Source organism: Sapajus apella, unplaced genomic scaffold (assembly GCF_009761245.1).
Source record: "Sapajus apella isolate SASKATOON/1434 unplaced genomic scaffold, GSC_monkey_1.0 scaffold60, whole genome shotgun sequence".
In the NCBI taxonomy this organism is placed as follows: domain Eukaryota; kingdom Metazoa; phylum Chordata; class Mammalia; order Primates; family Cebidae; genus Sapajus; species Sapajus apella.
The window spans coordinates 234430-261180 of record NW_022437000.1 but is presented as its reverse complement, the minus strand read 5'-3'; the positions used below and the strand labels follow the sequence as shown (position 1 = coordinate 261180).

Here is a 26751-nt window from a genome sequence, read left to right as displayed (position 1 = left end):
AGATCAAGTGAGCTCATGTTTTTAACTTTAAAAGTTCCATGCAAGCTGGGTGCAGTGGCTCACGTCTGTAATCCCAGCACTTTGGGAGGCTGAGGTGGGCGGATCACCTGAGGTTGGGAGCTCAAAACCAGCCTAACCAACATGGAGAAACCCCGTCTCTACTAAAAATACAAAATTAGCTGGGCGTGGTGGCGCATGCCTGTAATTCCAGCTTCTCGGGAGGCTGAGGCAGGAGAATTGCTTGAACCCAGGAGGCAGAGGTTGTGGTGAGGCAAGATTGCACCATTGTACTTCAGCCTGGGCAACAAGAGCAAAACTCCATCTCAAAAAACAAAAAAATGTCCATGCAAATATAAGTTATTGTTATAATGATTTATATATCTCAACTAATTGTTGAATGAATCCATGTTCATCAGAAAAACATAGAAAACAAAGGTGAGCAAAAAAATCAAAAAGCAACTGCTATACAATCATGCAGTAAGAGTCTTTTGTACCTGTTTACAAATTGGTTATTTTGGCTTTTTAAAACTTTTTTGGAGACAGGGTCTCGCTCTGTTGCCCAAGCTGGAGTGCAGTGGCATGATCATGGTTCCCTGCAGCCTCAAACTCTTGGGTTCAAATGATCCTACCACCTCAGCCTCCTGATAAGCTGGGACTACAGGTACACGCCATCATGCCCGGCTATTTTTTTTTTTTTTTTTTATAAACAGGGTTTTGCTATGTTGCCCAGACTCATTTCAAACTCCTGAGCTCAAGCAATACTCCCATCTTGGCCTCCCAAAGGGCTTGGATTACAGGCATAAGCCATCTCGTCCGGCCTACAAATTGGATATTTTCTAAGACTCATCTCTTTGGTCAGGCCATGAGGAAATAAGCCAGAAGCTACAACCAACCACCAAGGTTCTATGTGTCATTTCCCTTAAATTAAGTAGAGAAAATGGTGACTTATCCATGGAAAACTATGTTTTATTCTCTTGACACTTATCCCGAAGAGATAAGACCACTACTCAGTATACCTGGTGGTAAGAAGAAGAAATAACTTCCTAGTTGCATTTTATCAGTCTGAAAATCTTACACCACAATTTTAAAATTATGTAATTCAGTGCTCCCCAACCTTTTTTGCACCAGGGACCTGTTTTATGGAAGACAATTATTCCTTGGGAGGTGGGGCGGCGCAATGGTTTCAGATTAAACTGTTCCACCTCAGATTATCAGGCATTAGTCAGATTCTTACAAGGGGAGTGCGACCTAGAACCTTCATATGCGCAGTTCACAACAGGGTCATGCTCCTTGAGAATCAAATGCCACTGCTGATCTGACAGCAGGCAGAGCTTAGGTCGTAATGCTTGTTCACCCACTGCTCATCTGCTGTCTGGCCCAGTTCTTAGCAGCCCTGTACTGTGGCCTGTACTAGTCCATGTTTCAGGACCCCTGATGTCATTCATTTACTTAGACCAGCAAATATCATGGCCAAAATTGATTGTCTATCTATACATACATACACATAGTCTCATATATACAGAAGGTCATGATTTTAAAATATATTTTGATGGGATTCTTCCTTTCTCTCAAAGAAAAGAAACGTACATTTAGAACCTATATAAAAGTAGGCCAAAGAACTGTTAATATTCAGCAAAAGATGAGTACGGTAGAATCTTTCCAAATAGCGGGCAGTGTCACTATTCGGAAGAAACGCAAAGTTGCATCCCTTTCTTTTTCTCACACTAAAATCATGCCGTTACCTTTTTGTTTGCAGCCACACCATCCTCACAGTCGAGCACTGCACAATCCACATTCAGCGATGGAATCTTCTTTATTTTCTTTTCATCATTTCCAGGTACATAAAGCACTGCCCTCCGGGGGACATACTTGTGACTGGATGAGGAGCTATATCCAAACCTGGGGACATCAGCTGCTAGAGACGCTCTCCTGCAAGACACATGACTGGGGTTAGTCCAGAGAGATTTCTGTATTTATAAACTTGTGAAAAACTTTATTTTAATGCAAAATTAAAATAGATCCCATGGATAATCTTTTTTTTTTTTTTTTTTTCTGAGAAAGGGTCTTGCTCTGTCACCCAGTTTGAAGTGCAGTGGTGTGATATCAGCTCACTGCAACCTCCACTTCCAGGCTCAGGTGAACCTTGCATCTCAGCCTTCCCAGTACCTGGGACTACAGGTGTGCACCACCATGCCAGGCTAATTTTTGTATTTTTTGTAGAGACAGGATTTTGCCATGTTGCCCACGATGGTCTTGAACTCCTCGGCTCAAGTATCTACTTGCTTTGGCCTCCTGAAGCGCTGGGATTATAGGCCTGAGCCACCATGCCCACTCGATAGTCTTTTAAAATTATGGCAGAATATAATCCCATATCAAAACAAAAATAGCAAAAATAATCAATGAACTAAATGTTATCTTGGCTGAGGTTTAAAAAATAGGTAGGACTGTTTACTGACATCTTCTGAGAGGAAGAGTAGGGTGTACATATTTCTTCTGGGAAAACACTTCCAGTATTGTTATACTCTCTAGATAGCATCCGTGGAGAAAAAGGTAAGAAAATGTCTATCCACCTGGCCGGGCGCGGTGGCTCAAGCCTGTAATCCCAGCACTTTGGGAGGCCGAGGCGGGTGGATCACAAGGTCAAGAGATAGAGACCATCCTGGTCAACATGGTGAAACCCCATCTCTACTAAAAATACAAAAAATTAGCTGGGCATGGTGGTGCATGCCTGTAATCCCAGCTACTCGGGAGGCTGAGGCAGGAGAATTGCCTGAACCCAGGAGGCGGAGGTTGCGGTGAGCCGAGATCGCGCCATTGCACTCCAGCCTGGGTAACATGAGTGAAACTCCGTCTCAAAAAAAAAGAAAATGTCTATCCAAAAACAACAATACTATCTACGATTATACATAAAAGTAAAAATGTAGACCAAAAATAAAATACTAAAGAAGCATTAGTCTATGGCCCTTGCCCTACTAATACATCTTTTAAAGTGGTAAATCAGTGATTCACATTCAATCTTAACAGCAGACAAGAGAGACTAGTTATTTTTAAGTGAATGCCTCTGTAATTGTAGGCAACTTAATTACTGGTAACTTCAGATTCTTCATCTATAAAAATAATACTCATTTTGTAGGATGTTGAGAAAATTAAATTAAAGGAAATAATAAACATGAAGCACTTAGCCAGAGCCTGGCAGATATTTTAGCTACTTGAAACGGTGGTGGGCGTAGCAGGAGCGCCAGCAGCTGCTGTTGTTAATGGAGAATCTCTAGCTGTCAGTGGCTCCTGCCTGCTTCTCAACTATGCTCTTTCTTTCCCTTGCCTATCATCTTTCCCAAGTTCAGTCTCTGGTAGAAATAAAAGGTGTTGGCCAGAAGCTCCTTTGGCTTACCGCTGCCCTTGCCTGGTCCATAGCTTATGCTGTGAAAACCATGCTTTAGCTCATACGATACGGTAAAGGAAGATGAAATCAGCTCCCATAATCAGAACCAGCTAGACAATTTGCAGGCCCCGATGAAAATGAAAATGCAGAGGTCTTTGTTTATAATTTATTAGAAATTTCACAATAGCAACAGAGGAGAAGAATATTAAATCAAGCACTAGGCATTTCTAAGAGCACAAATGACACATCCATGAAGCCAGCGCTGCCCATAATAGATGAAGTTCTATGTCATGAAGGCTGTCAATTCCAATAGTTTGGGAAGCTGAGGCAGGCAGATCACTTGAGTCCAGAGTTTGAGACCAGCCTGGGCAACATGGTAAAATCTCATCTCTAGTCAGGAAAAAAAACCAAAAAGCAAAAATTAGCCGGGCATAGTAGCATGTTCTTGTAGTCCCAGCTACTCGGGATTGATTGAGGCCAGGAGGTCAATGAGGCTGCAGTGAACTCTGATCGTACCACTGTACTCCAGCCTGGGCAACAGAGCAAGACCTTGTCTCAGAAAATAAAATAAAAAATCAAAAAGATTGCCAGTTAAGAAAAGTTAAAACCCTAGCAAACTGATGTTTTACTCTCAGTAGATAAATGGCATGATCTTTAAAAAAATATGTCAGCTATAGTCTTCATGAAAACTCTGGACATCAGTAGTTAATACGACCAAATATCTTGCACAGTTGTAAGATTTCACTATAATTAGTGTGCTTGTGACTTAATGTATCTCAAGAAAAATCACTGTCTTTCGGGGTCTTGCAAGTTTATGTGGGGGCCCTCAAACCTTCTTGTAGCCAACCTTACCTTAAGGAACTCTAAAACTTGAGTCTGTGTCTTATTTTGCCACATGTATCATGTGAAGTATGGTGAGATAGAGTTGGATTTGAAAAATGTACATGGCTTATGAAACATATCATTTAATATAAAACATATTATGGCCAGCTAATTGAAGAGTTCCTGAAATATCTGTCATTGTTTTTCACTGATTGAAAGTATCTGGTTTATCTAAAAGCAGGGAGAAAACATAATGATGTAACAGCAGCAACCACATTTTACTTATCATTCACACTGGAGACCAGAATGTGTAACATATACATTTCCCTAAAAATACCAAGAAATGCTTGGAGCAAAATCTCTGCTCATCAGGATTTAATGTAACCACACATGTGAAAACCTAAGAGAGGGGGAAGAGGATGGAGTACAAAGCACCAACAATCTTCCCCACCCAGACAACTGCATTAGCAAAATCTTTCTCCTGTAACTATTCTGAAACTATTCTGGAATCAATTAAAGGCTTGCAACTTCTAGGGGAAGGCTTGGATATTAAATGGTGGTTAATTTTAGTCAACTTCAGCTCTAAGCAGAGTAGCAGCTACTCTCAGTCACACAGTAGGCAGCTGCGCCCATGTTCCTGGAGCAACCTGCACATAGCTTGAGGGAGCCAGGGGGCACAAAAACAAAGACCCAGACCCTCCAAACATCAAGGATCTGTGCTCTGATCACTGATTGCTGGTTCTGATCACAGACGTGCAGATAAAGAGGCTGAGAGCCATTGTTATTACACCTGCCTCCAATGTGGCAAGGCCCTCTCCATTTGGGCTGAAGTGACCTTCAGGTAATTTAAAGGCCAGCACTGCCCCCATTAATTTTTTGCTTTTTTCCCTTTTCGAAGCCAGACATTAAAGACTACAACATTCAAAAACAAACACATATATAGGGAAAAATAGAAATGACTGTGCATGCCCAGAGAAAGGCTCAGAAAAGACCTGAGAAGCTGGGCGTGGTGGCTCATGCCTGAGATCCCAGCACTTTGGGAGGCAGAGGCAGGACAGGTGAATCACCTGAGGTTGAAATTTGAGACCACCCTAACCAACATAGTGAAGCAACAGCTCTACTAAAAATACAAAAAATTAACCAGGTGTGGTGGCCCATGCCTGTAATCGCAGCTACTTGGGTGGCTGAGACAAGAGAATTGCTTGAACCTGGGAGGTGGAGGTTGCAGTGAGCTGAGATCACACCACTGCACTCCAGCCTGGGCAACAGAGTGAGATTCTGTCTTAAAAAGAAAAGAGAGAGAGAGAGAGAGAGAGAGAGGCTAGGTGTGGTGGCTCACACCTGTAATCCCAGCACTTTAGGAGGCCAACGGCGGATCATGAGGTCAGGAGTTCAAGACCAGCTGGAACAACATGGTGAAACCCAGTCTCTACTTAAAAGTACAAAAATTAGCTGGGCATGGTGGCATATGCCTGTAATACCAGCTACTCAGGAGGCTGAGGCAGTAGAATTGCTTGAACTCAGGAAACAGTGGTTGCAGTGAGCTGAGATACAGCCGTTTGCACTCCAGCCTGGGTGACAGAGCAAGACTCTGTCTCAAAAAAAAAAAAAACATGTAAAGAAAGAAAAAGCAAAGACTTGAGAAGACCTTACATTTATACCTCAGGCTTATCCTTAGCATACGCACAGTATACAACCATCAAATAAGTAAACAAAAACATTGAGCCCAGTGGAGGCAGAGAATCTGATTTCCAGATACCACAGTATGATTCAAACATCTACTTTTTAACAACAATTAAAAAAAAAATCACAAGACATATGAAGAAAGAGGAAAATATGGCCCAGTCAAGGGAAGAAAAAGAAGTCAACAGAAATGGTCACTGAAAGAGACCTGATGGCAAAGACTTTAAAAAACTGTCTTAAAGATGCTCTAAGCACTAAAGGAAGATGTGAAGAACATCAAGATAATGAAGTATGAACAAAATGGAAATATCAATAAACAGACAGAAAACTTAAAAAGATATCACAAATCCCAGAACTGAAAAGTACAATAACTGAAATGAAAAATTCATTAGAGGTATTCAAAGACAGATTTAGCAGGCAGAAGAAAGGATTAGCAAAGTTGAAGAGAGGGCAATGGACATTATCAAGTCTGAGGAATAGAAAAAAGACTGAGAAGTGAACAGAGCCTAAAGGACCTGTGGGACACCATCAAGCAACACACGCACGTACTGTGGGAATTCCAGAAGGATAAGGAGAGAGAAAAGGGTAGCGAGAGTATTTTGAACAGATAATGGCTGAAAACTCTCCAAATTTGGTGAAAGACTTAAATATAAACACCCAAGAAGTTAAATGAACTCCAAATAAGATAAATTCAAGGGCACCCACACCTAGACACATTAAAATCAAACTTTCAAGAACTCAAAAACACCCATACCTAGACAGATTAAAGTTGAACTTTCAAAAGTGAAAGACTTCCAGTTCTGAAATGGTGGCAAAGAAGTAAGCTGGCTTCGGTACCCACCTCTCCCCAACAGAACAATGAAAACAAATATACAGTGCTGGAATTATCACCAAAAGTATCTTAGAACTCAAATATGAAGATGTCAAATATGAGACAGTTCTCAGGACCCCAGAAAAAACCCTGAGCAGAGGGTAAGACAACTGGATTTCTATGTAACAACACTCCCCACATTATGCCAATCACCATGCATGCAAAAGCATTTCCTCCAACTCACTGTTTCTACACTGGAAAAAGTGAAATTGAGGTGGACATTAAGCTTCTCCACCATCTTGTGTTCCCTGGCAGGAGACCTGCCCTGCCTTAATCCATTGGAAGCATCACAAGTGCCTGAAGGGAGAAACAGTCCTGAAGACAGGCAGAGACAAAGCAGGGAAATGGGACTACCATCCCCGGCTCTGGAATCTCTGTTCTGTAACTAAGCAAAAGGAGATGCCAAATCAGAGTGGCTGTTCAGCAGTACCATGCTGTAGGATGTTTGTCCCACAGATTCCCTGAGCATGGACCCCTAGTCAGCCTTCCCACACTGCCAGGAAACCCCCCTAGGGACCTCCCCCATTCAGGAAGAGCAGCGTTCTGATAGTTTACTAAGAGCTGAGGTGAACCTGGGTTTAAGGCTCCACCTAGAGCTGAAAAGGAGGCAGTGACCCAGCAGCAAAAAGCCTCTAAGCAAATGTATCCAATAAAATACAAAAACAAGCCAGCCAGAGAAGACTGAATGACTAACACTTCAGTGCAAAGACATATACATCAAAAGGAAACAACAGCAAACAGGGAAGCATGATCTGCCCAAATGGACAGAGCAAGGAACCAGTAACTGACTCTAAATGAGAGGATGATATATAAGCTCTCTAACCAAGAACTCAGAATAGAAGTTTTAAGGAAACCCAGTGATCTTTAAGATAACATAGAAAAGCAGTTCAGAAATTTATCACATAAATGTAGCAAAGAGGTTGAAATGATAAAAAGAAATCAAACAGGAATCTTAGAACTGATAAATATATTAGCTGAACTGAAAAATTCCTTAGAGGCTTTCAACAGAAGAATGGATCAAGCAGAGGTAAGAATCATTGAGCTTAAAGATAGGCTATTTGAAAATACATAAAGGAGAAAAAAAATTTTATAGAAAAGGAAATCAACAAAGATTGCCTACAAGATATACAAAATTACCTCAAAAGACCAAATTTACCAAGAGTTGGCTCATGTCTGTAATTCCAGCACTTTAGGAGGCTGAAGCAGGAGCATCACTTGAAGGCAGGAGTTTGAGACTAGCCTGGGCAACATAGTGAGACCCCATCTCTACAAAAAATGAACACAAACACTAGCAGGGCCTGCTGGTGCATGCCTGTAGTCTCAGCTATGCAGGAAGCTGAGATGGGAGGATTGCCTAAACCTGGAAGTTCGAGACTGCAGTAAGCTGTGATCACACCACTGCACTCCAGCCCAAGTGACAGAATGAAACCTGTCTTTAAAAAAAAAAAAAAAAAAGACTCAACTGGGCACAGTGGCTCATGCCTGTAATCCCTGTACTTCAGAAGGCAGAAGTGGGTGGATTACTAGAACCCAGGAATTCGAGATCAGTTTGGGCAACACGGCAAAACCCCATCTCTAGAAAAAATACAAAAAATTGGCCAGGTGTGGTGGCATATGCCTGTTGTCCCAGCTACTCAGGAGGCTGAGATAGGAGGACTGCTTGAGCCTAGGAGGTCGAGGCTGCAGTAAGTTGTGATTGCACCTCTGCATTCCAGCCTGGGTGACAGAAAGAGAGAGAAAATTTAAAAAAAAGACAAAATTTAAGAATTAAGAATTATTGATGTTCAATGGGGAGTTGGGCAAGAACAAGAGGTAGAAAGCTTATTCAAAAGAAAAAAAGAGAGAGACAGAGAGAAAGAAAAAATCTTTCCAAAACTTGAGAAAGATATAAATATCTTTCTCAGGTATAGGAAGGTTAGAGAACACCAAACAGATTTGACCCAAATAAGACTACCTCAAGACATAATAATCAGACTCTCAAAGGTCAAGGACAAACAGAATCCTAAAAGCAGCAAGAGAAAAATCAGCAAATAACATATAAAGGCACTCACACATGTCTGGCAGTTCTCAATGGGCATCACACAGGCCAAGGGGAAGCAGTAGAATGACATTTTTAAAGTGCTGAAAAAACAAAACAAAACAAAACAAAAAACAACTGCCATCCAAAAATACTGTATCTAGCAAAGTTATCCTTCAAATATGTTTTTCCCAGGCAAACAAAAGTTGAGAGAATTCACCACCATCACCAATTTTAGTCTTACAAGAAATACTAAATATTGAGTTATTTGATCTGAAAGAAAAAAACACTAAAGTGCAAAAAAGAAAAGAAAAACATTTGGAGATATAAAATCCATTGGTAAAATTAAATACAAATATGAGGGCTGGGCATGGTGGCTCACACCTGTAATTTTAGTACTTTGGGAGGTCGAGGCAACAGGATTGCCTGAGGCAGGAGTTCAAGACCAGCCTGGACAACATAGTAAGACCCATGAGACCCCAACTCTAAAAAAAAAAAAAAAAAAAAAAAAAGAAGAAGAAAAGAAAACAGCCAGGCATGGTGGTGCATGCCTGTAGTACCCAGATACTTAGGAGGCTGAGGCAGGAGGATTGCTTCAGCCCAGGAATTCAGGGTTGCAGTGACCCATGATCATTGTACTGCACTCCAGCCTGGGCGACAGAATGAAACACTGTCCCCTGCCCAAAAAAAAAAAAAAAAAAAGATAAGATATACAAAATTTGACAAGCCGTTGGTTAGACTAAGAAAAACGAGAGAAGACCCAAATAAATAACATTAGAAATGAAACAGGAGACATTAACAAGTGAGACCACAGAAATACAAAGAATCATTAGAGACTATTATAAACAAGTATATGCCAACAAACTGGAAAACCTAGAAGAAATGGATAAATTCCTAGACATATACACCCACCCAGATTGAACCATGAATAGGAAAACTCAATAAACCATTAACAAGTAATGATATTGAAGTCACAGTAAAGTCTCCCATGAAAGAAATGCCCAGGTGTCCTGATGGCTTTACTGCTGAATTCTATCAAACATTTAAATAACGAGTACGAATTTTATGCAAATTCTTCAAAAAAATTGAAGAGCCAGCCTGGGCACCATGGTAAAACCATGCCTCTATTTTTTTTTTTTTTGTTTTGTTTTTTGAGACGGAGTTTCGCTCTTGTTACCCAGGCTGGAGTGCAATGGCGCGATCTCGGCTCACCACAACCTCTGCCTCCTGGGTTCAGGCAATTCTCCTGCCTCAGCCTCCCGAGTAGCTGGGATTACAGGCACGCACCACCATGCCCAGCTAATGTTTTGTAGTTTTAGTAGAGACGGGGTTTCACCATGTTGACCAGGATGGTCTCGATCTCTTGACCTTGTGATCCACCCGCCTCGGCCTCCCAAAGTGCTGGGATTACAGGCTTGAGCCACCGCACCCGGCAAACCATGCCTCTAAAAAACAGATTGGCCAGGCATGGTGGTACACATATGTAATCCTAGCTACTTGGGTGGCAGAGGCAGAGAATCCCTTGAGCCTGGGAGGTCAAGTCTGCAGTGAGTTGTGATCACACCACTGCACTCTAGCCTGGGTGGCAGAGCAAGACCATGTCTCAAAAAAAAACACATTTTTTTAAAGAGGAATGAATACTCTCAAGCTAATTCTATAAGGCCAGCATTACCCTGACACAAAAACCAGAGAACGACATAACAAAAAAAGAAAAACTCACAGCCAATATCACTGATGAGCACAAATGCAAAAATTCTCACCAAAATATTAGCCAACTGACTTCAACAACACATTAAAAAGATAATTCACCATGATCAGCCTGGTATGGTGGTTCATGCCTGTAATCTCAGCACTTTGGGAGGCTGAGGCAGGTGGATTACAAGGTCACAAGTTTGAGACCAGCCTGGCCAACATCGTGAAACCCCCGTATCTACTGAAAATACAAAAATTAGCTGGGCATGGTAGCGTATGCCTGTAATCCCAGCTATTTGGGAGGCTGAGGCAAGAGAACAGCTTGAACCTGGGAGGCAGAGGATGCAATGAGCTGAGACTGTGCCACTGCACTCCAGCCTGGGTAACAGGAGCAAAACTCTTATTAAAAAAAAAAAATTTGGCCGGGCGCGGTGGCTCACGCCTGTAATCCCAGCACTTTGGGAGGCCAAGGCGGTGGATCACGAGGTCAAGAGATCGAGGTCAAGAGATCGAGACCATCCTGGTCAACATGGTGAAACCCCGTCTCTACTAAAAATACAAAAAATTAGCTGGGCATGGTGGCGCGTGCCTGTAATCCCAGCTACTCAGGAGGCTGAGGCAGGAGAATTGCCTGAACCCGGGAGGCGGAGGTTGTGGTGAGCCGAGATTGCGCCATTGCACTCCAGCCTGGGTAACGAGCGAAACTCCGACTCAAAAAAAAAAAAAAAAAAAAATTCACCATGATCATCAAGTGAGATTCATCCCAGGGATGCATGGATGCTTCAACATATGCAAATAAATAAATGTGATACATCACATTAACAGAAATCAACAGAACCAAGAACAAAGACTATATGATTATTTCAATGGATGCCAAAAAGCATTTGATAAAATTCAACATCCCTTTATGATCAAAACCCTCATCAAACTGTGTATAGGAAGAAGATATCTCAAAATAATAGGGATCATATATGACAAACCTATAGCTAACATCATCCTGAATAGGGAGAAATTGATGACTTTAAGATCTGGAACAGGACAGGGATGCCTACTTTTGCCACTTTTATTCAATATAATACTGGCAGATCCTGGCCAGAGCAATTAGGTAAGAGAAAAAAATAAAGGGTATCCAAATTGGAAAGCAAGAAGTCAGATTAGCCTTGTTCACAGATAACATAATCTTATATTTAGAAAAACTTAAGAGATTCCACCAAATAATGTTAGAACAGATAAACTAATTCAGTAAAGTTGCAGAACACAAAATCAACATACACAAATCAGCATTTATATACACCAGCAGCAAACTGTGTGAAAAAGATATCAAGAAGGCAATTCCATGTATAATAGCTATAAACAATATTTTAAAAACCTAGCACCCAAATTTAACAAAAGAAGTAAAAGATCTCTACAAGGAAAACTATAAAACACAAATAAAAGAAACTAAAGAGGACACACACAAAAAAGGAAAAATATTCTAATCTAGGCTCACAGCTTTAATATCATAAAAATGACAATACGACTCAAAGCAATTTACAAATTCAAGGCAATCCCTATCAAAATACCAATGACATTTTTCACAGAATGGGAAAAAAAGTTCTAAAATTTATATGAAACCACAAAAGACTCTGAATAGGCAAAGCAATCCTGAGCAAAACAAAGCTGGAAGCATCACACTACCTGACTTCAAAATTTACTACGAAGTTATCATAACCAAATCAGCATGGTACCAGCATAAAAACAGACAAACACATAGACCAGTGGAACAGAATAGAGAACTCAAATATAAATCCATGCATTTATGAGCAACTCATCTTTGACAAAGTCTCCACAAACATCTAGTGAGGAAAGAACAGTCTCTTCAGTGGTGCTGGGAAAACTGGATAAATTCGTGTGGAAGAATGGAATTACACCCCTATCTCTCACCATATACAAAAATAAAGTAAAAAGGGATCAAAGACTTAAATCTAAGACCTGAAACTTTGAAACTACTAGAAGAAAACATTGGGGAAATGCTCCAGGACATTGGTCTGGCCACAAAAATTTTTGTGTAAAACCCCAAAAAGCACAGGCAACCAAAGCAAAAAAGACAAATGGGATTACATCAAGCTAAAAAAACAAATTCTCCACAGCAAAGGAAACAGTAAAAAAAAAAAAAAAAATCTGCTGAATGTGAGAAAATATTTAGAAACTACCCATCTGACAAGAAATTAATAACCAGAATTTATAAGGAGCTCAAACAACTCAGCAGCAAAAAAACAAAAACAAAAAATCCAAATTAAAAATAGACAAACTGAACAGACATCTCTGAAATGAAGACATACAAATGGCCATCAAATATATGAAAAAATGGTAACATCAGTAATCATCAGAGGACTGCAAATCAAAACTACAATGAGGTATCATCTCACTCCAGTTGAAACAGCTTTTGTCTCCAAAAGATGGCCAATAACAAGTGCTGGTGAGGATGTGGAGAAAAGGGAACCCTTGTACACTGTTGATGAAAATGTAAATTATTACAGCCACTATGGAGAACAGTATGAGGTTCCTCAAAGAAACTAAAAAGAGGACTACCATGTGATCCAGCAATCCCACTACTGGGTATAAATCCAAAAGAAAGGAAATCAATGTATCAAAATGAATACGTTCACGCCTGTGTTCACTGCTACACTATTCGTAATAGTCAAAATATGGAACCAATCAAAGTGTCTATCAATGGATAAAGAAACTGTTATTAAACAGGTGTGGTGGCAGGCGCCTGTAATCCCAGCTACTCAGGAGGAGGAGGCAGGAGAATCACCTGAACCAGGGTGGCAGAGGTTGCAGTGAACTGAGATCGTGCCACTGCACTCCAGCCTGGGTGACAAAGTGAGACCCCATCTCAAAAAAAAAAAGAAAAAAGAAAGAAAAACAAACTGTTATGTGTGTGTATGTAAAATTCAGCCATAAAAAAGAATGAAATCCTGTCCTTTGCAGCAGCATGGGTGGCACTGTAGATCATGTTATTAAATGAAATAAGCCAAGCACTGAAAGACAAATATTGTATGTTGTTACTCATATGTGGGAGCTAAAAATATAAATCTTGTGAAGATAGTGAATATTAATGGTTACCAGAGGCTGAGAAGGAGAGAGGAAAAGTGGGTATGAAGAGAAGTTGATTATGGGTATAAATATATGGTTTCATAAAGAAATAAGACCTAGCATTAAACAGATCAATAGGGTGACTGTCATTTACAATAATCTATTGTATATTTCCAAATAGCTAGAAGAGAAGAACTGAAATGGTTCTAGCATAAAGAATAGACAAATATTTAAAGTGATGGATATCCTGAGTATGGTGATTTGACCCTTCACAAATTGTATGACTGTATTAAATTATCACATGTACCCTAAAACTATGACCAATAAAAAAGGGAAAGAATTTTCAGAATAGCAAGAGAGATGCAGATCATCACATACAAGGTCTCTTTGGTAAGATTATCGGCAGATTTTTCATCAGAAACCTTGGAAGCCAAAAGGCAATGGGTCAATATATTCAAAGTACTAAAATGAAAAGAACTGTCAACCAGGAATCCTATATCTGGAAAAACTCCTTCAAAGTGAGGCAGAAATTCAGGTATTTCCAGATTTTAAAAATCCAAGGGAGTTTGTCACCAATAGATCTGTCCTGAAAGAAATGCTTCTGTACAGAGTGAAATGAAGGCCCAAAGGTATATGAAAGGTTGAAATGAAAGGATGCTGGACAGTAACTTGAACGCATATGAAGAAATAAAACATTTTCGTAAAGGTAAATGCATGGGAGATTATAAAAGCTATGTAAGAGGAGTGATAGGCCAGGCGTGGTTGCTCATGCCTGTAATCCCAGTACTTTGGGAGGCTGAGGCAGGTGGATCACAAGGTCAGGAGTTCAAGACCAGCCTCACCAACATAGCGAAACCCTGTCTCAAAAAAAAAAAAAAAAAAAGCAGTGATAATAAAGTCAAGAACAGAAAAGCAACAGTCAAAATCAATGAAATGAAGAGTTGACTTTTTGAAAAGATCAACAAAATTGACAAACTTTTAGCTAGATGGGCTAAGAAAAAAAAGACTAAAATTACTACTGATTATGGAAATAAAAGATCATTAGACAGTACTATGAACAGCTGTATGCCAACAAATTGAATAACGCAGATGAAATGGACAAATTCCTAGAAACCCCAAATCAAGACTAAATTGTGAAGAAACAAAATCTGAATAACCTAGATAAATAGCAAATCTGAATAGACTTTTAACTAGTAAGGAGATTGAACCAGTAATCAGAAATCTCCTTTTATAATTGGCTTAAAATGAACCAATAAAAGCATTTAAAAAATGTCAAACAGCAAAAATAGTGGAATACATTAAGCTGAACTATAAGAAACTGCTGATATTTGATCATTTTTGACGTACAAAATGGTAATTTTATATGATTCAACCTAATGTTTTGACTGGCAGTCAGGAGATGGGGTAGGAGGCATCAATTTCTTCTTCAGTGAGAAGCAACATAATAGCTACTCCTCACAAAGGAAAGCTCGCTGTAAAGAGTAAAACAAGTAGTAGGTAGATTCAGCTACTATAATATTATTAGCTGCCACTTGTCACCCACGTGTGCTGCTGGTCGACACAGCCCAGCACCAGAAATTCTGTGTCTGGTATCCTTACCTAGGGCGTGAGCAATCTGAGGGATGGGCGTGGTCTCACCTTGCTCCACACTGCTCGTTTCAGGGCCTGACATTAGAGGTGCATCACTCCTGCTAACTTGTCACCTCACCAAAGGCCACCTCACCAGACTTGGGTGCGTAGTACTCATCTGCACCCCCACTGTCCCTTTTCTTCTTGTGGAAGAGTCAAGTGTCAGTGGTGACTAAGGTAGGAGGTAATTTTTATTCCCTCTCTTTTTTGCCATCCTTAGACCTTAATCCAACCCACCACCTGTTGCTTTTCCTCTGTTTATCCCCTGCTTTCCATAATACATTTACATTTTCTAGTTTAGTGCGTCCTTAACTTGACCTAAATGACTATGAAAGCTTCTTATTTATCTTTATTGGTTCTATTTTGTTCTTTTGTTCAGGCATTCATTCATTCAGTGAGCACTTAGTAAGCACCATGTGGTGACCTGCTCTGGGCCTCCTCTAGCACACAAGGCAACGCTTACGTGTGAACTGGAAAAAGGTGCCCCTTGGTGCCTTCCAGCGAATGGAAGAGCAGGAAGGCAGCTGGGGCACCTGCTGCGGCACAGCATAGAGCATGACCGGCCCAGCCCTTCTTGTGCCCCTCACCAGGTGCCCTCTCTAGGGCACATCCTGCACAACTGTATGCAGTGGCCTGAGCTGCACTGTGCTAAGCACGGTGGGGAGGTGGCACACAAAAGGGTATGCCCAGAGGTCCAGACAGGGCCACCCCGAAGAACAGCCTGTGAGCCAGAGGCAGGACAGCACAATGCCGGCACCGAGCAAGCACTAGGGGAAAAGATCAAAGGCAACAAAACTGTTTGAAATAATATAAAGAAGAAACATATAGCGGGGATCAGGGCTTCAGGTTCTGTTGCAGACTCTGTGGTCTGGAGAGGGGCTGTCACTGGGCAGGTGGCAGTAGCCCAGCTGTGGCAGTCACCGTTCCAGAGGAGACGGAGGGCTTTACCATGCCTCCCTCCTCCCCTCCTGCTGGTTAGTCCTCTCCTTCCCCCATCCCCAGCTGTTCCAAAATCTGTTCTGTGCTTGAATTGTGTTCAGTCTACAGTGTATGAATACAATTGCAGTAGGTGACAAGATGGAACTTGCTTTATTTGATCTTACATATTTGGAATTAGGGCCTCTAGATAGTCAACATGTAACTGTATTCAAACAATATGCAAAGCAGGGGCTTAAGATGCACTGGAAAAATCTAGTAGCCTTATGGTGAGTTCTCTCTACAGAGGGACCTTTTTAGATATGCCATCCCGGAGGGGAGCCCCTCCGGGCCTTGTTTTTGTCTTCTTCCTTTCCTCCTTCACCTGATGCCATTAACCATTTATATAACAAGAGGCATAGCTGACCCCTAGCACGACAGGGGTTCCCAACCAGGGATTCAACCTAACAGTCACCTGGGGAGCTTTTTAAAATTGTCAAATTCTGGACCCTACTCATGCCATCAAATTAAATTCACTAGTAATAGGGCCCAGGCTTTTTAAGCTTTCTATGTCCTGCCACTTAAGTGAGGTGCTGCTGCAGGCCAGCACCACTGCTCTCTTCTTGCCATCATGTGAGAGCTAGTTAGATTTGCAGGATTTGGAACCCATCCCAGTCCTTCTTCAAGAATCTGCGTATTGACAAGCTTTCCAGGTGACACATATCACATCAACATCCCCAGGTTGTCCATTCTCAAACTTGGTGGAGTATTGGAGAGTCCCCTGGAGAATTTTCAAACATGCTGATGGCAGAGCCCCAGCCACAGAAAGTTTGATGTAATTGGTCTGGGATAAAACCTAGGCTCTGGAACATTTAAAAGTTGCCAAGGCGGCCAGGCACAGTGGCTCATGCCTCTAATCCCAGCACTTTGGGAGGCCGAGGCGGGTGGATCACCTGAGGTCAGGAGTTTGAGACCAGCCTGGCCAACATGGTAAAACCCCGACTCTACTAAAAATACAGAAAATTAGCCAGGCATAGTGGCAGGCACCTATAATCCCAGCAACATTGGCGGCCAAGGCAGGAGAATGGCTTGAACCCAGGAGGCGGAGGTTGCAGTGAACAGAGATTGGGCCATTGCACTCCAGCCTGAGCAGCAAGAGCAAAACTCTATCTCAAAACAAATAAGTAAATAAAAACAAAAATAAAATAAAAGTTGCCAGGGTGATTCTAACATGCAGCCGAGCTGGAGGACAGCTGCACTCGCTAATGCCAATGTAGCCGCTGCCTTAATGCAAGAAATTTTGCTTCAATACTTTCTCTTAAGGGAGTCAAATGCTACCATGATGTACAAGTAGATGCGGTGAAGCAATGAAAATTAAGTTTCAGCAAACTTGAAAACAATCTATATTTAAATAAAAGTCTTTCGATAAAAAAATATATAACATTTGGCCCAGGCATGGTGGCTCATGCGTATAATCCCAGCACTTTGGGAGGTCCAGGCAGGAAGATCACTTGAGCTTAGGAGTTCGAAACCAGCCTGGGCAACATATGGAGGCCCTGCCTCTATGAAGCGTTTTTGTTTTTTAATTGGCTGGGTGTGGTGGTGCAAGCTTAGGATCCCCATTACTCCTGAGGCTGAGGTGGAAAGACTGCCTGAGTCCAGGAGGCCAAGGCTGCAGCCAGCTATGATCATGTCACTGCAATCCAGCCTGGGTGACAGAGTAAAACCCCGTCTGAAAACAAACAAACCAACAAACAAAAAAACACTGAAACTGCAGTAATTCAAAATAGCAGTAAAAATCAAATAAGCTAATGTCCATTTGAGGATGCAATTAAGCACATGACTTCTAAACCCAAGTGAATGGCTTTACTTAGCTGATCGCTAGTTCAAGGATCTCTGCTTTGTCCGCACATGATAATCATGTGGAAAGCTTTAGGGCAGGGGTGTCTAATCTTTTGGCTTCCCTGGGCAATATTGGAAGAATTGTCTTGGCCACACATAAAATACACTAACACAATCACTAGCCAAAGAGCTTAAAAAAAAAAACCTCTCATAATGTTTTAGGAACATTTACAAATGTGTGTTGGGCCACATTCAAAGCTGTCCTGAGCCACATGTAGCCCGCAGGCCACAGGCTGGACAAGCTTGCATTAGGAGCTAAGAAACCAGGCCACATTCCAAACCAATTAAATCAGTCTATGGTGAGTCCCAGGTCTTAGCACTTCTTCAAAGCTTCCAGAAAGACTCCAAAGTGCAGCCAAAGATGAGAATCTCTGCACTAAGGGTTGTAAGCACAACCAAAGCATCGTAATGATCCCAATAAGGACTTGGGGTTGTTGGACAATAACAGTAACGAGAATTTAACCCTGCTGTCTTTAGGCAGGGGAGATGGGTACCAACTACACAGCCTTCCATTGATCAAGTGGTAGGAATGATAATTTTGAGATGAGCAGAAGTTTCTTTGTTTGGAAATCGCGATCCTCCACATTCCCACCCACTGGATCCATGGCCATCACTGCAGAGGTGCAGGGGTAAGAATGGGATGAACACCCTGAAGTCCCTGCTGAACGAGGAGCTTCACGCTAGCTTCTTGGATCAAGTTCACAGTGAGACAATAAACTTGCCTTTGATAATGGAGAAAAAGTCTTCTAATTTCCAGCAGCTTCAGGGTCTGAACATGGAACTCTTAGGAGGCAGAGTGAGAAAGGAATGGGCAATTTGAAGGAAAGTTCTTGTCTCAGGCAAGACAAAGCCCTTCAGATGCTAACTGCGGTTTGGTGGGGAGAGCCCAAGTAATGAGACAAGGCTGAAGGTTCTGCCTGGCCACTCCCCCATCCCAGGAACAGGCAGGACAGTGACAGTGCTAGAGGTAAGGGGAATGTCCCAGCTGAGGGGGTAGCTAAAAACAGGAAAGGACCGTGCCAGCTTCCCACTCACACTCTGGAAGACTTTATGTGAGCTCTGCATCAACACAGGGCACTGAGGACAGCAGACACAGCAGTATGGATTGCTCAGGCAGGGAAAGGCAACAGCGGCATGCTATCCATTCCATGAGGATGGAAGAATCTGGAAGTTTTGACTGACCCTTTCAGCAGTGTGCCTGCAAGAGCTGCTAGAGCTCAGGAGTGAGGGCGTCCGTATTGGAGCTAACAAGCTAGCTGATGCTGGGTGATGGACAGCCCTAGGGAGAGCAGAGGCAGGAGCTGCCCAGTCTGCAGGACCATGACCACACCCACTGGGGCAAACCTCATGCATTTCCTGTACCCCAAGGACAGACCACAAGTTCACTGATGTACAGCTTCAGAGACCAATCACCAAGGGCCAAGACGCATGAGCAACTTCACTGGTGCCCACAAAGAAGGCTGCCATGACATGGTTATACACTTCCTTCTGGGCCCTCTGTGCTCCAGAAAGAAGGGGAGGGTAGACGCTGTAACGATGAGCATCTACTTAAAAGAGATCATCTAAGCTGAGCTAAAAGAGATCATCTAGGCTGGGTGTGGTGGCTCACACCTGGAATCCCAGCACTATGGGAGGCTCAGGCAGGTGGATCATGAGGTCAGGAGTTCAAAACCAGCCTGGGCAACATATGGAGGCCCTCCCTCTAGGAAACATTTTTAAAAAAAATTAACCAAGTGTCTCTACTAATAATACCAAAAAAAAAAAAAAAAAAAAAAAAAAAAGGCCAAGTGTGGTGACTCACACCTATAACCGTAGCACTTTGGGAGGCCAAGACGAGCAGATCACGAGGTCAGGATCTGAGAGACCAGCCTGGCCAAAATAGTGAAATCCCATCTCTACTAAAAATACAAAAATTAGATGAGCATGGTGGTACATGCCTGTAATACCAGCTACTCAGGAGGCTGAGGCAGAAGAATCGCTTGAACCAGGGAGGCAGAGGTTGCAGTGAGCCAAGATCGCACCACTGCACTCCAGCCTGAGTGACAGAGCAAGACTGCATCTCAGAGAAAAAAAAAAAGTAGCTGGGCATGGTGGCACATGCCTGTAGTCCCAGTTACTCGGGAGGCTGAGGCAGGAGAATTGCCTTAACCCACGAGGCAGAGGTTGCAGTGAACCAAGATTGCACCACTGCACTCCAGCCTAGGCTATAGAATGAGACTTTATCTCAAAAAAAGAGAGAGAGAGAGAGAGAGAGAGAGAGCGATCATCTAGAAGAGCTGGGAATAGAGTTGCGTGCCTGTAGTCCCAGCTATCTAGGAGACTGAGGTGAGAGGACTGTTTGAGCCCAGGAGTTCAAGACCAGTCTAGGCAACAGAGCAAGACTCCATCTCTATTTTTTTTTTTTTTTTTTTTTTTGAGACAGGGTTTCACTCTGCTGCCCAGGCTAGAGTGCAGTGATGCAATCACAGTTCACAACAACCTCCACCACCCTGGCTCAGGCGACCCTCCCATTGAGCCTCCCAAGTAGAGAATAGCTGATAAAACAGGCACATGCTACCACGCCCAGCTAAGTTTTATACTTTTTGTAGAAATGGGGTTTCTCCATGTTGCCCACTTCAGCCTCCCCAAGTGCTGAGATTACAGGCATGAGCCACCATACCCGGCCAAGTCCTAGTCCTAATACTTTGGAGTCATCTAAATGGCAGTCCAGACTTGACTAAGTGCAGAAAATAACTTGGTTCAGGGCCTTAGAAAGTCGTAACATCACTCTTTAAATTCAAAACGAAGTTAAAAAGAGATCGCCACTAAAATAAGAACTTGAACAGCACAATCAATTCTAAGTCATTTTAGTAAATGTAGGTAAATATATCAATAAATTTTTTAAATGTACTAATAAAAGCCAGTATCTATCACGTATTCCGTGCATTCCAGTTCCCTGCCAGGGCCCTTAGGATGGGACTTGCATCCTACCCTACGTTCCGAACTGGAGTGTTAACATGCATGGGTGTTAACTGTGCCCTGCATGCACCTCTGCACCGTATCTTCCCCATCCTGGCCCCAGACACCATCACCTTACTCCCGACGGGTTCCTGGGGCCTGCCTCTCTGTCCCTCTCCAGTCCCTGCTCCACACCACAGCCAGTCTGGACTTTAAAAAACACAAATCATGATGCTCCTCTGCCTGAGCCCCTTCGATGGCTTCCCAGTGTTCGCATAATAAAAACCAAATGTCTCACCCAGACTGACAGGGTCCTGGTTGCCTGGCCCATCCGTCTCCTCTGCTTACCACCCTCAGTCACAGGGATCTGCCCCCAGTTCCCTGACACACCACGTCTTCCTGCTCACCTCGGGACCATCCCATGGGTGGTCCCCTCTCTGGCAGGCTCTTCTGGATCTCAGCATGTCTGCCACCCTCTCATCCCTCAAGGCTCAGCCTCCAAGCCCTGTCCTCAGCAGGGCTTTCCCCACACCCCCTCTTGGAGTGCTCTTCTCCAGAACCCCACCCCTCCCTTCAAGGCCTTCCCCTTATGGGCTTGTTTACTTGTTCACTGTCTGTCCTCCACTAAGTCCACAGAATTTTTCCTTTTTGGCTGTCTCACACAGGAACACCCTTCCTGTTTGGTGGGGGTGGAGACAGAGCCCCTCACACACACAGGGTTCTTCTCCTCATTCTTTGAAAGCTAGGGAGAGGCCACAAGGCATACACTTGGCCCACAAGATAGGTAGGTGGGGCCTTTGAGCCATGAGGAGTGACATAAAGGTGGGAGCTGGTGAAGGAAGGAGGTGGCCACAGCAAGTGTCCAGGGTGGTGGGAGTGAGGACAGCAGCGCAGGGACAGCAGGAGGGGGGCAGGGTAGACAGTCTGGTGTACCCTGGCCAGGCTAGGCTGTGTTGTTAGGGGCCTGCTTTGGTCACTGCCCATTCTCCTGTTCTCCAGCCTGCCCATCGGCCTCCCAGAAATTCCTTTTCTGCAAAAATCAGCCCCAGCTGGTATCAGTCATGTGCAAACTCCACAACCCATGCACTATAGGCCTGCTGTGGGCAGAGACTTGGTCTCCTTGGCTCATGGCTATACATGGAGCTCACAGCACCATGTCTGACACATGGCAGGCTGAATAAATGACAGAATGGACTACAAGCTGGGCTGGTGGCAGGCTAGGGAATGTTCAAAGAGAAAGGGCCACAAGCTTCCATTAGCCTCTGTCCTCAGAGGCCTAAAAAGGTTATCAGTGTGATCATTTAATGCTCTTCATTAGCTTCACCAAATTGTCTTCCCAATGGGGTTGTGCTACTTTACACTCCTACCAGCGGCGTGTAAGAGTGCCGGGCTTGCTCTCACATCCACGGCCCTCTGCACTGTCTACACCCAGGGTGTAGAACACCCCTTTCCATGTTCTGTGTGTCGTGAGTTGGAATTTGTGTAGTGAGCAAAGGCAGCTGTGGAAAGGGGCTGGCGATCTGAACCTGGGGAAAGTTTTATAACTGCCTGATTTGAGCAGCAATAAAACAATAACCCATGAATCACTTCAAGTTCACTGTTTCCTACCTTGAGCTGATTTATAGGCTATCATTTTATGCCCCCACCATGCGAAATACTATTTTTTTATTGTGGTAAAAATATGTATAATGCAAAATGTACCATCTGAACCACAGTCAAGTGTATAGTTTGCTGGCACTGAATACATTCTCACTGTTGTGCAGTCGCCATCACCATCTAGCTAAAGAATCTCCAGAACTCTTCATCTTGTAAAACTGAATCTCTGGCTCCATTAAACACTAACTCCCCATTCCCTCCTCCCCCCACCCGCCCTTGACAACCGCTCCTTTACTTTCCATCTCTATGAATCTGACTACTCTAAGTACTTCACATAGATGGAATCACACTATATTTGTTCTTTTGTGACTGACTTATTTCACTCAGCATAGTATCTTCAAGGTTCAACCAAGTTACAGTGTGTGTCAGAATATTCTTCCTTTTTAAGGCTGAAGAATATTCCATTGTATGGATATGCCACATCTGTTTATCCATCAATCTCTTAGTGGACACTTGGGTGGCTGCCACCTCTTTGCTAATGTGAATATGCAGCGATGAACATGGGTGTACAAATACATGTTGGAGTCGTGCTTCAATTCCCGACTCCATACCCAGAAGCGGGGCCTGCTGGATCACCTGGTAATTCTATGTTCAATTTTTGGAGGAATTGGTATATTTCTTTCCACGGTGGCTATATCATCTTAAACTTCCATTCAAGTATTTTTAAAATTTTTAAGCTGTACCCATGTCTAGTTAACCACCACTGAAGAGCCGTTTACAACCAGAAAAAAGATACAACTTTTATGTATCCTTTGGAAATTTGCTTCCACAATTTCTAGTAAATTTAGGTAAGTTCCTATTTGTTCTAACACATAAGAATTTTTTTTTTTAAAAAAAAAAGGAATTATTTTAAAATAATACATCAATAATTTTTTTTTTTTTTGAGGTGGAGTCTTTCTCTTTTACCCAGGCTGGAGTTCAGTGGCACAATCTTGGCTCACCACAACCTCTGCATACCGGGTTCTAGCAATTCTCCTGCCTCCCGAGTAGCTGGGATTACCAGTGCCTGCTACCATGCCCAGCTAATTTTTTTATTTTTGGTAGAGACGGGGTTTCACCACGTTGGCCAGGCTGGTCTCAAACTCCCAACCTCATGTGATCCGCCTGTCTAAGGATTGGGATTTCAGGCGTGAGCCACCCCGTGCCTGGTCCTCAGTAAATTTCTATGTAGAATACCACACAAAAATGCTATGGCCCTTTAAGTTCCTTTAAAGGGATTTTGACGCTAAGGACTGATAAAGGTTGGAAAAAAAATTCGTACAGAAAAGTGTGCACATATCCACAGCAGTATGACAGATTCACAACCGATTCCTCTACTTAGCGCTGTATCTGCAATCCTTTGAGGGGGCTGAGGGAGTTGCAGAAGCATAACTGCACTCTGTCACTGCCTCTCTCTCTGTTCTGTGCTAAGAAAAACTGAATTCTGTGTCGTATGGCCCATGGGTCTGACCTAGTCTGGCAATTCCAATGGTTACAGAAGAATCTGTAGTACTGAGTGAAGGTAAGAGCCTATTCACCCATCTTTCCCTACTCTCTAAGTGACAGCAAAATTCACTTACCAATTTCAACCCACTTTGACTATTAATAACTAGGTATTTATACCAGCATCTATGATCATTGAGGCCTACTCATGTTCTCACTTTGCTAAGTTCCCAAGTACCCTGAGAGATTCCTTCCCTATTTTGAAGAACTATTTTTTTTGGTTACTATGGCAACTATGCAGGGAGAAAGGGGAGCTTTCCATGGACACGGGAGCAAAAGAACAGCTATTCGTCCTCCCACTGGCAGAGCGGGGCCATTCGTGAAATTAGCATGTGGTGCCAATACAAATAAGCGTGCAGCCTGCTTCAGAAAGGCCGAGAAGACGTTTTTCAAGGCAGATGCTCTCCTGAAGCAATTATATCACACCTCAATCAAGTGCTCCGTTGTGTGCTGAAATGAAGACATGGTCTTTGTGCCCAAAGAGACACACACGGGAACAGTTTGTGGTCCTCAATGGGTTTGCTTCTAAGGAAGGACCCAGGGTACAGGATGGGAGCAACTCCTAGGCTGGCATTCTGGCTATTGTGGGGTTCCTGGTACAAAGTAGGGGCCCCCGGGGAGGAACGGCCCTCATGGTCTACCGTGGCCACTCTTTTTGCCATGGAAACCCATGAAAAGGGTGGGACATGAGATAAAGACAGGCTTGGCAGGAGTTAAGAAAAAAGCAGAAACCTTATTCTCGTCCAGTTTAGTAAAGTTTGTGTTATGCTGTCTCAGTGCAGCCACTGCCTCCTTAGACCATCGGGACACCGGAGGTGAGAGAAGTTCCTACAAGTAATCCAATGACGGAAGTCTTTTTTCTTTTCTTTCTGAGAGTCTCGCTTTGTCGCTCAGGCTGCAGTGTGGTGGTATGGTCTTGGCTCAATGCAACCTCCACCTTCAGGGTTCAAGCAATTTTGATACCTTAACCTCCCAAGTAGCTGGGACTACAGGTGCACCTGACACAACACCAGCTAATTGTTTTGTCTTTGTTTTTTTTTTGAGACAAGAGTCTTGCTCTGTCACCCAAGCTAGAGCACAATGGCATGGTCTCAGCTCACTGCAACCTCTGCCTCCTGGGTTCAGGTGATTCTCCTGCCTCAGCCTCTCGAGTAGCTGAGATTACAGGCATGTGCCACCATGTCTGGCTAATTTTTGTATTTTTAGTAGAGACGGGGTTTCACCATGTTGGCCAGGTTGGTCTCGAACTCCTAACCTCATGATCTGCCCTCCTGGGCCTCCCAAGTGCTGGCATTACAGACGTAAGCCACCATGCCCAGCCATAATTTTTGTATTTTTTGTAAAGACAGGGTTTCACCATGTTGTTCAGGCTGGTCTCGAACTCCTGAACTCAGGTGATCTGCATGCATCAGCCTCCCAAAGTTCTGGGATTACAGGCATGTGCCACTGTGCCTGACTGGAAGTCTTTTTTCACACAGAATGAGAGAGCAAACAAACATCTATGTCAAAAATTAAAGTTCCCCATTATGCCGAGTGAAATAAGCCAGATACAATAGGACAGATGTTCTACAATTCTCACTTCCATGGGGTACCTAGAGTCATCAAATTCATACAGGTAGAAACTGGAGTGATGATTGGCAGGGGCTGGGGAAGGGAAGAATTGAAGTTTTTGTTTTTGAGACAGAGTCTTGCTCTGTCACCAGGCTGGAATGCAGTGGTGCGATCTCAGCTCACAGCAACCTCCGCCTCCCAGGTCCAAGTGATTCTCCCACCTCCCGAGTAGATGGGACTACAGGAACCTGCCACCCCGCCTAATTTTTGTATTTTGAGTAAAGTCAGGGTTTTGCCCTGTTGGCCAGGCTGGTCTCGAACTCCTGACCTCAAGTGATCTGCCCACCTCAGCCTCCCAAAGTGTTGGGATTACAGGCATGAGCCACTGCATCTGGCTGAGAATTGGAGTTTTTGTCTAATGGGTACAGAGTCTCAGTTCGGGAAGATGAAAACATTCTGGAGGTGAGTGGTGGTGATGGCTGTACAACAATCGGAATGTACTTTCTAATGCCACTGCTCTGTATGCTTGAAAACGGTTAAAATTTTATGTTATGTATATTTTACCACAATTAAAAAACAAAGTTACCCCATCTGTTGGCCTTATCACATCCATGCAACCATTTCATAAACAAAAATGTATTGATCGGATTCAGGATAAAACATGCATTCAACAAACACTGAGTCTACCACACACTGGCCCTCGCTAAGGAAGGCCTCCTAAGGTGGTCTGTGCAAATGCGACCAGAAGCTGCTGTCCATTGGCACCTCGTGGCCACTCACTGGATCCGGCTGGTGAGGCCACAGAGCTCTAGCTCTCCAGGCAGGTGCGTGGCTTGTGTCAGGGAAATCCCAGGAACAGGGTGACTGTTATACCACTGTGGTGACCATTCCTGAATCCCAAATAAGAGGGCAGGTTTCCTATGAAAACCGAGAGCCCTGTTTGTCTCCCGTGCGGGTTCATCTTTCTATAAATGTGGCCGTGGCAGCTCCCAGAGTGGCTCTACCTCATAGCACGTGGGTGCCTGGTAGCTCCTCTGAGGGTAAACACACACTTTTCTGAAAGGGGGATGAGGATGAGGAAAGCCTTTGCCTAAATCAGAGCAGCAGGAGGCAAGAAGGAAGAGGAAGGCAGGG

The 26751-nt window shown here is 43.3% G+C and overlaps 1 protein-coding gene across 5 annotated transcripts in view; it reads right to left on the bottom strand.

Moving 5' to 3' along the window:
- Window positions 1–26751, bottom strand: part of CLYBL (citrate lyase beta like) — a 292997-nt gene that overhangs the window by 120953 nt on the left and 145293 nt on the right. For all 5 annotated transcript variants that reach the window (XM_032246153.1, XM_032246152.1, XM_032246149.1 and 2 more), the window contains exon 2: window positions 1743–1929. In XM_032246153.1, coding sequence (XP_032102044.1) covers window positions 1743–1929 — 187 coding nt within the window. The remainder of the gene's footprint in view (window positions 1–1742; window positions 1930–26751) is intronic.